This window comes from Thunnus maccoyii, chromosome 15 (genome assembly GCF_910596095.1).
Source record: "Thunnus maccoyii chromosome 15, fThuMac1.1, whole genome shotgun sequence".
NCBI lineage: Eukaryota > Metazoa > Chordata > Actinopteri > Scombriformes > Scombridae > Thunnus > Thunnus maccoyii.
In genome coordinates, this window is record NC_056547.1 from 15,598,398 (window position 1) to 15,613,079 (window position 14,682).

Genomic DNA, 14,682 nt, shown 5'->3' on the forward strand with positions numbered 1-14,682 from the left:
TAGAAAAATACAAATATTTTATTTGGTTTCAGTCTATAAATAAAAACATTTTAAACATCTGTACAAAAGGGGAGCATGTAGAAAACATCACACTTTAAAATAATTTAACATGATGGAGTACAAGTCATGTAAAAAACAAACCCATCTAAACCAGGTCCACCTGTGCTGAACAGCGTGTGCATTTCACTTAAAGTGAATGATTTCCTGAGTGGCCAGTCTGATCAGCTGGTTGAAGTCAAACTGGATGTACTTTCTCCAGTAGTGTCTATCTTTTCCATAGGTTTGAGCAGGATAACAAGGACTGCCTGAAACAGAGATTGGAAGTCCTTACGTGAAGCATAAAGATACTCAACTGATAAATGCACTTTGGGCAGAGTTACCCCTGATTTGCCTCTCCCAACAAGTGGGGCAGAAATATTAGATATTCTGTTAAAAAAAAATGTAACTGCAATTCTTTTTTTCACACAGTCACAGTTTTCTGAGCATGCATACAGTAGCCAATAAGATGAAAATCAGCAAAGAGAAGAGAGGACTTTTGAAATGATGACAGCTGTGACTGGGTAAAGGCTAAGATAACTTTAAGATATTATCTTATAAATAAAGAGAATTCAATGAGCATGTATGAGAGACAAAGCCACAGGTGGTGCATTGCTCTCCTCAGCAAGATGATCAATATTAATAATGGTTACTTTATAAAGTTGTTTGCTTGCAAACTGAGAATAGATAGATAAACAAGATTTTTGATTTCCTTCTACCAGCCCTATTAAGTGTGACAATGTCAATCTCTTATTTTTCTCATTGATCCCATATCGCCCTCTAGAGGTTGAAAGTCTATGTTGACACAAATCTTTTTCTTTTTTTTTCTTTTTTTAAAAACTCCCCCATCTTCTGACTTGCTGATGAAATATTACTAGCAAACTATTTTTAAATAAATGTCACCGCAAGACCAAGCTAGAAAAATACAAATATTTTATTTAGTTACAGTCTACAAATAAAAACATTTTAAACATCTGTACAAAAGGGGAGCATGTAGAAAACATCACACTTTAAAATAATTTAACATGATGGAGTACAAGTCATGTAAAAAACAAACCCATCTAAACCAGGTCCACCTGTGCTGAACAGCGTGTGCATTTCACTTAAAGTGAATGATTTCCTGAGTGGCCAGTCTGATCAGCTGGTTGAAGTCAAACTGGATGTACTTTCTCCAGTAGCGTCTATCTTTTCCATAGGTTTGAGCAGGATAACAAGGGCTGCCTGAAACAGAGATTGGAAGTCCTTACGTCAAGCATAAAGATACTCAACTGATAAATGCACTTTGGGCAGAGTTACCCCTGATTTGCCTCTCCCAACAAGTGGGGCAGAAATATTAGATAGTCTGTTAGAAAAAATGTAACTGCAATTCTTTTTTTCACACAGTCACAGTTTTCTGAGCATGCATACAGTAGCCAATGAGATGAAAATCAGCAAAGAGAAGAGAGAACTTTTGAAATGATGACAATGAAGTCTAGAAGCTTATGGTTTTGCTGGACAGCTGTGACTGGGTAAAGGATAAGATAACTTTAAGACATTATCTTATAAATAAAGAGAATTCAATGAGCATGTATGAGAGACAAAGCCACAGGTGGTGCATTGCTCTCCTCAGCAAGATGATCAATATTAATAATGGTTACTTTATAAAGTTGTTTGCTTGCAAACTGAGAATAGATAGATAAACAAGATTTTTGATTTCCTTCTACCAGCCCTATTAAGTGTGACAATGTCAATCTCTTATTTTTCTCAGTGATCTCATATCGCCCTCTAGAGGTTGAAAGTCTATGTTGAAGTCTAACAGGGCAAACAGACATTAATCATAGTAGTGTACTTACGTTTTTTTGTTTTTGTTTTTCTCTCTTTTCCCTCTTTATTTTAAAGTGACATGTTTGTATTATCTGTATTTTTGTATTGTGTCAAAATGTCAAAATGAATAAAAACTTAAATGACCAAAAAAAAAAAAAAAGAGTTAAACCTGCAGACTTGTACCTGTAAATACCTTCATGTTTAATGCAGAGCAGATGGTGATTTTGTAGAAAAAGTACCTTTTTTATTGAGTTCTTCCTAAACATATTTAATAGATTATTTGCTCTTAGGATTCAATTATCTCTTTAGTATTTATTTTCAAATATTTTTCACGTCAGACAACAAACACCTGTCTCCATCTGTTAGAACACCAGGGACGACCATGGAAATAAGTCCAGCGTTCTACCCCTGACGACGTCTGATATGTTGTATTTTATAATATGTTAGAGTTGCCAATAAACCTAAAACGGTGGAGACTAGCACTTGAACATCATGTGGGAAGATAATTGGATGCTTTTGTTTGTGTACGTGTGCTCTCACCTATGCCGTGGAGGATTCTCGCAACAGCTCTTCCAGAGAACTTCTCATCACTTCGGTTGGAAAGAAAACTTCTAATGTCCGCTCTGATCTGATTCTCCCAGTCTAACAACTACAAACGAAAAACAAAAACACACATTAACTTCACGTTCAGTTCACACATTCAGTTAAAACTCTGATAATCATCCTGTGTGTTTTACCTTAAATTTGTCAAGCTCCTCGGTGTCCACTGGTTTGAGCGCGTGATCTCGGTCTCGCCTCTTGTCAAAGTACTCAGAGAGAAGGTTTTTCAGCTGCAGACTGCGACTCTCATCCAGATCATCTACACAGGACAATACACTTCGGAACGCAACACTGCAACACAACACAAACACACACAAAGTTAAAAACATACAGTATAAAATGAACACAAAGTAAAGTATACAAGTATACAGACGGGCAGAGGATACAGTAGCACACACACACGGTTGCACATACAAAGAGCAGAGACATAAACAGGAATATAAAAAGGATTAGTCAACACACATGCTTATGACTGAGTCAAATCTTTAAAGCTTATTCTTACGGGTCAACTCTTAATTTATTGAGATTTTCTGCAGAGTCTCTACTGGTGATAATGCCGACAATGTGGGCAGTTTTAATAATGGGAGAATCAGATATTTCATAACAACCTTTAAAATGTACAGAAAAAAACTCACTGCTCAATTGGAGTCCTACAATGTTCATATTTGTTAAGGCAATGTCAATCACACAGTATAAAATAAAGTGCAACATTCTGAAACCAATAGAAACAATAACTTCCCATTAAAAAACATCTGAAAACACTCTTCCAACCTATCTTTCAGCAGTGTGAACAAAAACATTTGTCAGCTGCACTGGAAATGTGTGACACATTTCAATAGAGGGTGAAAATGTGAGTGCACCTTTTGAAGGCCTTGAAGCAGGCGGTCAGCTGGTAGAGTTGCGTTCTCTCTTGGTCCTGCACTCGATTATGGAGGAACTGACACACTTTGTCCATCTCCTCATCACTTAGGTCGCCATAGGAACGAAAGTAGAAAGACGGGGAGGAGAATTCAACAAGGACACCACTACGTCCGCCAGCTGAAACACAAATATTTATGACCAATAGTTTCAGTGTCATTAATCAACTTTTACTTGATTCACTTTTTCATGACAGTGTCAGTTTATATAATAACACTAAAAATTTAACCTGTGACACACACACACACACACACACACCTCTATCAGTGCTCCACTGCAGCTGTCTGAGTCCTCTTTTCACAAGAGGAAGCTGCCATCCCATAGTGTCCGCTACCTCGACAACATCAAACTCCACCTGATCACACGTCTCCACTCGTTCGCCTACCATCCGCCTTCTGGCCAGCACCACAGCAATCGGAGGGCAGCTGTGGGGGAAAAATACAAGTTGAATATAAAAAAAATGAACACTAGTCCTTCAACAGTTCTATATCTTTATATAGACAAACACATGGTGACGTTTGGTACATTTCTGTGGCTTTTTAAGTCTAGTGTACCCGAGTGAGGACAGACAGTCATTTCATACATTTTTGTCAGTTTCTTGAGCTGTCTTGGTCCATCGTAGCAGCTGACTTTACACACAGAAAGGGTGGAGTGGAGAAGTTCAACAAAGCGCTGAGGATGCAGCTCCAGATAGCAGAGCAGCGTTTCTACACCTGAAACACACACACACACACACAAAATGAGAGAAATGGATTCATAAGTGATATTGTTTTGCTCTCCAAGTAGAAAGTTTACAGATTTTCTTGTACATTCTGTATGTTTTAACGGTTTCTTCTGTTTCAGTGTGTATTTGTTTTTTTCCCAAATTTTCCTCCAATAAACACGGAGAACATCTATACACTACTACTACTGGACTAACTCTGACTAGAACAGTTCTGCTCCAGCCTGTTCTTTTGCGTTTTCACTTGATTTACTGCATTCAAACACACAAAACTCCTCTATTCTAAATGTACTGTTAAAAAAATAAATAAGTATATTGCCACCTCACAGGACTTGACTGGACCTGTCTTCCTGGATCATGTAAAAAATATATTTTTATTCCTTTTAAAATACATACCAGTAAGAAAAAGAAAAATACCTCAATAACATTAATGATTTCTATTTATATTCTCCACAGGTGTCTTGTATGTGTACCTACTCTCCCACTCACATATCTATCTGCCCAGCAACATATAGCATCTACTTTTGTTTTCATTCATGGTTTCATGTCCATATCCTTGTGTATGTTTCCACATACCCTCCTCTGTAATGTCCAGAGCTTCTACTGTCTCCTGGATGGGAATCGCTCTTTCATGGGTGTGACACACTCGCTCTCTGGGCCAATCGCTTCTCTCCACTTCCTGCTCCCTCGGCCAATCGCCAGCTGCCATCACCTCCACATCCTGTTGTTTCACTGAACCATCCGTCTCCTCTTCTTTAACTCCCTTCTCTCCTTTCTTCTCCTCCTCCTCCTCCTCCTGCTTCTCCTCTTCCTTTTGTTCAGCTTTATCTTCTTGGAGAAGTGGCTCCTCTGAATCAGGATGTGACACCACCTTTTAACAAAAACACAGTCATGTCACACACTCACTTCCTATACAGATAATATTGTAAGTTGTCCTCAACAAAAATGATCAACAACACATAGTTCATAGACTTCAATTTCTTGGATTCTGAATTTTTCTCTTATCCACTTCAGTGTCCCATTTTTATTGGGTAAAAGAGTAAAGAATAAGTTCAAATTCAAGACCATTTTCCCTTTTAAATACCTGTGCAGCAGAAGGTTTTGGTATGTCTGCATGGTGACTGTAGTCTGTGGACTGCACCATGTCCTGCTGAGTGGAGGGGTTCAGGCTGCTTTCCTGATCACACACATCCATCATCTCCAACAGCTCCGAGTCCTCAATGTCCTCCAAACACAGACAGATACATACATTTAATATCTTGTGTTTTTAGTCTATAGAGTACCATGGTGTCTATGAAGCAGCATTTAAACCACACTGACAGGGAGAGTTACCTTAACAAGTTCCTGTTGTTTCTGGTGTATCTGTTTACATTTGCACGGAGGGAAAACTTTCTGGACCAGTCTCTTTACTGTGTAGTAGTCTACTGTGTCTGCGTAGATGTGACGTCGGAGTTCATGGAGGTCCCCGCCCTACACATAAGAACACAGCCATCAAATTCATTTGTAACATACTGTACAGGTGATAGCACCAAGAAACAGACCACCAGAGAACCACATAGTAAGAAAATGTAGCAGTCAAGAGTACCGGTGTGGGAGGAAAAAAAAAGAAAGAGTACCTTTACCAGTAATACCAGTACCTTTATTACATAATAATATTATATATTACTAGATTTCTAGCGTGTTGTACTGTTGTGAGTGTGACATATTTAGGCATGAAGAAGACAAAAAAAGATTCAAGGCACTATAAAGGACGTAGATAAACACATTTATCAGCTACAGCCAACGTAATTGTATTATGCAATAACATGTTTGACATAAAGTTTAAATGCTAAATCATTGTACATGACTGGAATAAACAGCAAAATAACATGACAAATCCAACTGCAAATCCAGTGATTTGGGCCGTAAGCCCTGAAATGTTTAGGGTCAGGTTAGTTCCTTCCTAAATTGACAGTTCAAGTCTTACCTCAGGGTCAAGGAAAAGGTGACAGTGAGCCGGTTCTCCGTCTCTCCCTGCTCTCCCAATTTCCTGAACGTAGCTCTCAAAGCTCTGAAAAAACATTTAGAAGTAAGAAAATTCTGTTAAAGATATGACTTGGGCTGTAATAGACACACATTGAAAGACAGATACCAAACAATCTCTCAAAAAAAGATATATTGACATATTAAATACTGACGAGTAGATATTAAAAGTGTTTTTGATTTCCTTCATATTTTTTTGTAAAAGTTATCACACTTTTGTTTGTTAGTTGCACTCCGACACTCAGAGCTGCAATAAGAGTCCAAAATATTTCATTGCTCTTATAAATCCAGTATGAAGAGAGACTGCTTCAGAGGAATTAGACCACTACGCACCTTGGGCATGTTGTAGTGAATGATACCACGGACGTCAGATTTATCGAGGCCCATTCCAAACGCCACAGTGGCCACCACGATTCTGAGCTCCCCGCACATGAAGTTGTTCTGAACCCGACGGCGTTCTGATCCTGAAAGGCCGGCGTGGTACGACTCGGCCTGCCACTTCAGCGGTTTACGAATCTTCTTCCTTGCTGAATGTAGAAAGACAGGGTGGTGGGAAAACAAGAGATGAAAACACTGAGAAAATGCCCGTTAAGTGATGTAAACAGTTTTCCGTACCACATTGTAGCTTGAAATATGGTATGTCTGTGTTTCTCTCTTTCCATTTTAGTGAAAAATAAACTAATTTTCGATCAATCAGAAACACAAAATATCCCACCCTTACCCAGTTCTTTCTTTCTCTGTCCTGCAGGGTTGCTTTCTATCTGGCTGCTGTTACTAATTTGGCGGTTTTCTTTCAACAGCACTCCCTGCAGGCAGGTCCTGAGCAACGCCGCCACACGAGCAGTCTCCTCCCTTCTGGTGCAGTAGACGATGATGGAGTCCAGACAACCAAAACGATCACCTTTCAGCAAGGCTACTAAGGCCTTGAAAAATACAGACAGCAGAGACAGAGAAAAAACAAGAGTGAATTCATTTCAATAAGTCACTTCCTTCCAAACCTGCACTCAGTCTAATTTAATCGTTTACCAGGGACACAAAGAAACACACTAATCATCATACCTGATCCTTCTCTCTGTCCATGGACACAGACAGTTGCAGGTTTGGAGGCACTGCTGCAGATCTGACTGCGATGCCGTCCTGATCATTGATGCCCAGATGCTGAGCAATGTCCAGAGCCGTGGACAGCGTGGCTGTAGCAGTGAGTCCCAGTAAGCACTGCACTCCCAAACGCTCCCTCAGTACCTACAAAGACAAATACATCAGGTTGTTTGTATATACACAACAACATTGTTTTGTGGCTGATTGGCTGCTGATCAGCCGACAGTGATTTCAGCTATCATCAGTAGGCAATAAGCTATGAAAACTTCAACTATGACTTCAGATTTACTCACCTTACAGAGCCTTAGGTAGCAGGGTCGGAAGTTGTGGGACCACTCTGAGACACAGTGAGCTTCATCTATACAGGCAAAGGCCACAGGAGGGAGCTCCTGAGCAGAGGGCAGACACCCTGAACCTGAACCACCGCCACCAACCAGAGCCTCTGGAGAGAGGAGTAACAAACACACCTGACCTGACTTCACCTGTAGAAACAGAGAAAGGAAAGCACACATTCTGGGCTGAAAAAAAAACAAAAAAACAAATCTAGAGTTTACAGAAGAAAATAATACCGCCTAGTTGTAGCAGGACTGGATTGAAGCATTAAACTATTTCTGGAAACAATTTGTGATTCTTAAATTATATCCATACACAAATGAGGGGGAGGAGAATTATGATGTGACCTGTAGGGATTCATTTTGATACTAGATTTAAAATTTTGTTATTTTTTATTCCCTGATACATGCAGGAAGATGCTGGGGATCTACACACAGAACTATAGCGTTTCAACCCTGATGGCTTCCTACTACTCTTCACTGTGTGTGTTACCTTTTCTATCGCAGCTTCTCTCTGTTTCATCGTCATGTTGGAGTGGATACAGGCTGCTTTCAGCTTGGCTGGAAGGCCAGACAGCTACACACACAAACAAGACATTCACAACAGAATTTGTTAACTGTTCTCAAAAAGTATATTTCTTGTTGCTTGATTTGTGTGTGAGAGAGGGTGCGGACCTGGTCATCCATTAGTGAAACTAGAGGTGAAATTACTAAAGTGATGCAGTTTGATCGCTGTGCGTAAAGGTAAGCTGGGAGCTGATAGCACAATGATTTGCCCATCCCTGTTGACAACACCACAAGGGTAGAGAGACCTAAAGAGAGAGAGAGAGAGAGAAGTCATTGTCATTTGTCTTTGATTTGTTCCTAACCATCAAGAAGGTGGGTCTTATCTAACATAAGTTGGTCATGGGGCAGACACCAGACAGAGAGAGAGAGGTAGACCTAATAACTAATAATTTTACCAGTACTACTTGTGCCATGACAACAAACATGAATACAGAGATTATACATACATATACAGATATAAATACATATAGTACAAGACTGTGCTGTGTGTGTTTACCTGACAGAATCCTCATGATGGCGTCTTCCTGTCCTGGTCTGAACGACTGATAGCCGAGGTCTTTCAGAGCTGCAAACACTTCGGCTGGTGTTGCTGAACAGACACACACATGTCACGGTCATATGGTTGTGATATAGAAATACACATTTTTTTTTAAAAGTCAAATGCATGACTACTTTTATTCACCGAGTATCATTCAGGTTTTCAATATAATATCACAAGGTGTTTTTACCCTGAACTTTTCCATCATCTTTGAGATGATAAAGTGGTTCCATGGGTGGTGGAGGAGCGGGGCGTTCATAGTCAGGACGAATCACATTCAGCAACACCTCGTCTTTATTGTCCCCCTCCTTCTCCTGGACCCCCTGCTCCTCTTTGATACCGGGAGTTGATGCTGCAACACACAGACACAACAGAACTCACACACGTTAAACACACACACACAAGCATCTGTCATACTGCAACTAAAGCTTCATGATTTTGCAGCTGTTTTTTCTCATGTTTTGTTGCAACATGCTCATTAAATAGGCAGTAAGTTCAACAGGCTTACATAGCGGCTGGGGTTGCAGCGTTCCTGTTGCCCTGGCAACCTCCTCCAGGGTGGGTAGTTCAAACGGTTCCTCCTCAACAGGTTGGTCCTCAGAAACAGGAGGAGGAGGGGCTGTGAAATAGAGGTCAGAGGTTTTTGGTGTTCATTAATAGCAATAATTCAGAGGTGATATTTAGAGTTTTGTGAGAAGTTTCTCCAGATAGCTAAAGATGAAGGATATGAATAGAATATGACTAAGTGAGAAGTAGAAAAACAAAGAAATACGTGGAAGCAAACCCTTGCTCTTGTCTCATTATTTCAATAATAGTCACAACAATTCAAGACATTTGACACTAACCTGTGCTGGCTTGTTTCTACAGAGCAGTTTGTGATGCTGAACGATCATTACTATTCTGGACCTGAAGGGTTCGGTTTTGAACGTGATATTTTCTAAAATTTACCCCGGGAGCTTATATTTGTTGTTAACAAGCAAGGAAATTATAAGTCCTTATGTGTGTGTGTGCACGTCACCCTGTGTTACCTCGTCCTTTGCATTCAATGGCCCAGTGTCCAGTCCCTCCACACTTGAAGCAGGTATCCCCCTGGCGATTGAGGCCCCCTCTGAAGCCCCCTCTGAAGCCCCCTCTGAAGCCACCCCTGCCTCGGCCAAAAAATCCACCACCTCCACCAAAACGCTCCCCTTTCAGCTGGAACTTCTGCATGTACAACTGAAACACATACACAGGAGTCAATTTGTGTTACTCTGGATAAATTTGGCTTTATGTGTTTAAGAATCATGCAAAATTGCATGCATGGTTCAGATTCCTGGGACAAAGACATAGTAAGGGCACTCTTGTCTTATTTCCAGTATATCAATAGCAATAAACAAAGTTTGTTTATCAGATTTGGATGAGAATTCCCCAACATTTTATGTTTATAATTTGTTTAATTTGAAAGAACAAATATACCTGCAATGTTTTATTATAACACAACCTCCCTAAACACCAGCAGCAATGTATGTTGGACTAATCCTGCATTCAGTCATAAACATACACACGGACACACACTCATACTTACCTGTTTGCGTAGAGCAACCCCTCTTAGTGCATATCCTTTGACATGAGATTTCTTCTTCAGGTTTATCTTCACAAAGTTACCCTCTGCTCCTTTCATGCTTCTGTAAAGTTCAAATTAAGATTTTTTTGCACACAGGCTACAAAGAGGAGACACTTCAATACCATTTTGCAGTCTGAGAACATGTATGTTCTTACCTGGCTCTGACAGGCTGCGTGTAAGACATTCTCTTAGCTCCAAATTCTTCTTCTATTTCTCCTAACAAGTTCTCTTGGGGGACCTTGACAGGAATAATATTGTACTTAACGCATCCGCACAAAAACTATAACATACAGTATGATCCAGGATGGATATGAATGAATTGCCTTACCTTTTTTGGTACCTTGGTTTCTTTCTCTTCTTCTGGCTCACCCTCTTCCTCTCCCTTTTTCTTGGTTCTCCTTTTCTTCCCTCCTCCTCCTCCTCCTTCAGCTGGGCTAGGGTTTACGTCAGAGCTCCCCTCTTTCTTTTTGCCTTTTCTCTGCCTCTTCTTTACTCCTCCTTCCTCTGTCATCTCTCCCTCCATGTTCTCTCCCTCTCTCTGCCTCTTCCTCCCTCTCTTCTTTGTAACTTTGGATTTGGGATTAATCGCACTGTCGGCTTCTGGTGTTTGAGGTGGTGTCAGTCCTCTTGCCATCTCAGTGTCTCCCTCCCTTATCTCTCTGACTTCCTCTCCTCCTTTTCCATGTTTCGCTGCACTTTTACTGACTTTTCTGTCACTGGTAATGCTCTCTAAGCTTTCATCTCTGTCCACGCCTAATCTCCCACTTCTCTCTCCCTCTTCTACCATTGCTCCTTTCCCTCCTCTGTCACCTCCTTGCTTTTCTTCTTCAATTTCTTTTCCCTCTGCTCTCTCTCCCTCTTTTTTTGTCAGCTCTATCTCCTGGTTTCCTGCTCCAGGCCTCTCTTCAGCCCCCATCTCTCCAAACACCTGACACCTCTCTAGCCACCTCCTGTCCACAGAGCTCAGCCTGCTGGCAGGAGAGGGCCTTCCTCTCACTCCTCCTCTGAAACTTCCAACAGGCTGTGGGCTTCCTCTCAAGCCAGACAAACTGCCAACACCTGCAGCCCCAATGCCTCCCTGTGAAGTTCCTACAGTTTTGGCATTTCCTTTTATGTCTTCTGAAGCTCTTATACTGTCATTTAACTTCCCTGAGACTCCCGCATCTTCTCTTGAGGTTCCTACACTACCAGGAGGAGACAGTGATGTAAACAGGGCAGAGGATCTGAATGGAGAAGCAAGACTCGAAGCATTTTGACTGTGTGAACTAATAACTTCACCATTACTACTCTTAGTACTATTATTATTGCCACTACTACTACTGGTAGCATTTACAGGTTCTTCGCAAGACTCTCTGACAGGTTCAAATGGTTGAAACGGTTCCTCAGGCTCCACTGGATGGAGCTCCTTTGAAGCCAGAGATCCTAGACAAGGTTTCACTCTTCTGTAAACAGAGACACAATTAAAAGGAGGGCTTAAAAACAAAAGATTTATTTGTAGAATGGCCATTTGTATTCAAATACATGTTTTTAAGGGGTACCTGGCTTGAAACAAAATTATTGGAGTGTTGTGAAAGAATATGAAATATGGAGTATATGGTTGGGCTGCACAAGTCATTACAAAAGAAAAAGAAACTGCTATATTAACTACTTGAATTTCCCATTTGCCACCGGGTTCAATTATCTGATGTTGTATCTGATATTATAACCAGAATAATTAGCAAAATAAATTGTATATACGTATGTATCAGTGACAATTGCACTAATAATATGGACCTAACATCATTACCTTGGTGAGAAGGGGCTGGATTCAGGATCAGTGGATGTGGTTCTGGCAGTAGCAGCAGCAGCGACGGGGCTGTTTGTCTGTCCACTTTGTCCATCTCTCAAGGAGTTTAGAGGCAACCGACCAGGAAAGCCTGACTTCTTCAATGAGACGGGTCTCTCCTTGAATAACAGGATATGATAATAATAGTACAAAAATTAAGGAAATCTGTTCTACTGTCTATTCTTCTATCCTATAACAGTTAGAGAGCCCAGATTGTTTTCAAGGGTATAATTCTTCTCTCTCTCACCCCAGTGAGTGTGCTGATTTTTTCCAAGTGTGCCTCACCTTACTGAGAGTACCCAGGTTGTTTTTAAGTTTTAGGCCATAGTACTGAGCTGAGGCCTTAAGACTGTCTCTGTCCTGGGATGTCAGTTTGGGAGAAGACACCGGCAATGTACTGCGATTCAGATGGGCACCCCAACAATCAGCATCCTAAATAGACAGAGTAGACAAATACATGGGCTTGTTTTGTAACTTGTTTATGCTTATACACTGTCACATTTACACTGTAAACACATTTATACACACAAAAATATGTATGCGCACACACACTTTCTTCAGTACCTTCTGTGCTGCGTGATTCTCAGCTGTAGATCTGGACTGTTCAATGTATCTACTAGTTGCATCAGTGCTGCTGCTGTTCTCTTTAGCCAGTTTCAGACTGCGATACTCTTTATACAGATCTGGAAAGAAGACATACGATATTGCATTCCTGTGTCCCTGAACAGATTTTTAATGCAAGAGATGGACCAGAAATAAAGATCAAGGAGACAAATCTGTTTATCTGTGGTGAAATGTATAGTCTGTACTCACTCCTGGTCTCCTCTGGGGCTTGGTCAATGTCCTCCTGAAAATGAAAATAATAAACTTTTATGAAAAAAGGGAAACAACCTGTCAGCAAAACTAACTGTAGCAGTAAGTGGTGCGTCCTGTGGATAACAGAACTATAATGAGACCACGAGAATAATACAAAATACCTCGTTGTAGTAACGTTAACTCAAAACAATGCGTTGCCCTGTCTTTGCTGCCTGCTAACTATCAGCTATCATTTAACATTTAAATCACCTTGTTGGGTTTCCTCTGGTGCTGTCTGACAAATCCCTGCTCCCAGCTCTTCAGCAGAAGTTTCACGTCGTTGTAGTGATCCATAATGACTGTAGGGTCAATACTCCCACTACCTGACAGAATGTATAATTTAGCTATCTTTATAATAACGCGTACATATTTTGGGGTTACGTGTTAGGTGAAAGCTAATGTTACAGCAACGCAATGGCTTGCTAACGTTATAAACGCAACGTTTTTAGTAACCGTTAGTAACTTTAGCTTCTCATTTCGCCAGTAAAAGTTCTAGAACGTTCGCAGACGAGCACTTTATATTTTTAGTCCATAGCAATCACACTGTTAGCTGCTGCCTGTAGTAAGGAGCAAGAGGGTTGTTTACGATTTTCCCGCGCCGGAAATTGACAGCTTGTGTTGCAAGGTTGCAATAATTTTTTTCCTAGGATGGCGAAGTCTTGACCCGCCCTACTCTACCTCTGATTGGTTTATCCTGACCAATCTCACGCCTCATTCCTAAACCTAGCCAACCCAACCAATGAAGGCAGTGAAAAGTAGCCAATCAGAGGCAGCGCAGGGCAGGTCATGACTTCGCCATCCTATGAGATATGATTTGGCTGCCAGGTTCGCTCCTCGATCCCTCTTTCCGTCAATTTAATTACACATAGATTTGTCTTTTCTTACCGGCTTCATTTAATGGTTGAAATTAATTAAATAGTGATGACAACATAACGATGATAGAGATAAAAACTGGTCAGCGTAACAATTGTGGAGCTGCCGAATATCTAACCTGTCCATTAACTGTGCCAAAGAGAAATCTGGCATCCAGATTCAGTGGGATGAGCTTGGGCAGCATGTCCTCCATGCCCCTTCATTTAAGTTTGAACTATGATGAAGTAGTGTGTAAACTACATAAATCGACAGTGGTGGAATGTAACTAAATACATGTACTGTACTGTAATTTTGAGGTACTTGTACTTTTATTATAAAATACAAAAAAATTAAGTTAATGATTAAACCATTACTTCCCAAACTTTTTGGCTTGTAACGCTTGTGTGTAGGTAGCTGTGGCTCCTTGTCTTGTTACAGATGTTTGAGCTGTTAGCAGTTCCACCAAATAAATAATTGTTCAGGCCCAAAGAGGTAAAACTGTCCAATAGTTTGGGGGGTTGGCCAGCATTGGACTGTTCTTTCCAAAAATCATATGTTGCACATTGTGAGTGTGCTTCTGCACAGGAACCATATGGAAACCCCTACTAACTGATATGGAGCATTTAAGACTAGAGCCCAAACAATACTGTATTTTTGAGGTATTATGGATATTTGAGAGTTAAAAAAGTAACTATATATCATGAGAACTAAACTTATAAGAACCCTCTAGTGGACAAACTACATAATGGAAACCATAAACCATATCTTTGGCATTTCTGTGCTGCTATTTCTTGTTACTTATTGGCCAAAATATATGCCAAAATTAATATGTGATTAACTAATATTAGCCCAAAGTGGCTGGGTTAATATTATTGGCCTTTAAATACAATAACATTATGGGTAATTATAAGA

At 40.4% G+C, this 14,682-nt stretch overlaps 1 protein-coding gene across 2 annotated transcripts; it reads right to left on the minus strand.

The window, feature by feature from the left end:
• recql4 (RecQ helicase-like 4) lies at positions 1 to 13,532 on the minus strand. 2 transcript variants are annotated; one of them, XM_042436426.1, is made up of 28 exons: positions 13,129 to 13,532; positions 12,877 to 12,910; positions 12,628 to 12,746; positions 12,349 to 12,495; positions 12,025 to 12,182; positions 10,567 to 11,680; positions 10,394 to 10,476; positions 10,200 to 10,299; positions 9,664 to 9,850; positions 9,144 to 9,254; positions 8,826 to 8,987; positions 8,594 to 8,686; positions 8,206 to 8,342; positions 8,024 to 8,107; positions 7,492 to 7,680; positions 7,160 to 7,342; positions 6,822 to 7,023; positions 6,434 to 6,627; positions 6,045 to 6,128; positions 5,411 to 5,548; positions 5,163 to 5,303; positions 4,655 to 4,949; positions 3,941 to 4,070; positions 3,616 to 3,782; positions 3,300 to 3,477; positions 2,577 to 2,730; positions 2,380 to 2,488; positions 1 to 305 (listed from the first exon to the last, which is right to left on the minus strand). In XM_042436426.1, exons 1-28 carry the CDS (start codon positions 13,210 to 13,212, stop codon positions 184 to 186), a joined length of 4,899 nt encoding a protein of 1,632 aa, XP_042292360.1. In that variant the 5' UTR covers positions 13,213 to 13,532; the 3' UTR covers positions 1 to 183. The 2 variants fall into 2 exon arrangements, with proteins under 2 accessions (XP_042292360.1, XP_042292359.1); XM_042436425.1 differs by lacking the exon at positions 1 to 305 and adding an exon at positions 953 to 1,257.
• Between the last annotated feature and the right edge of the window lie 1,150 nt (positions 13,533 to 14,682).

Coding starts and splice junctions, on each gene's coding strand:
- recql4 (XM_042436426.1), bottom strand. CDS start 13,212: ATGGATCACTACAACGACGTGAAACTTCTGCTGAAGAGCTGGGAGCAG. Junction 8,687..8,825: donor AGATGATGGAAAAGTTCAGG/GTAAAAACACCT, acceptor GTGTCTGTTCAG/CAACACCAGCCGAAGTGTTT. Junction 4,950..5,162: donor CAAAACCTTCTGCTGCACAG/GTATTTAAAAGG, acceptor TTTTGTTAAAAG/GTGGTGTCACATCCTGATTC.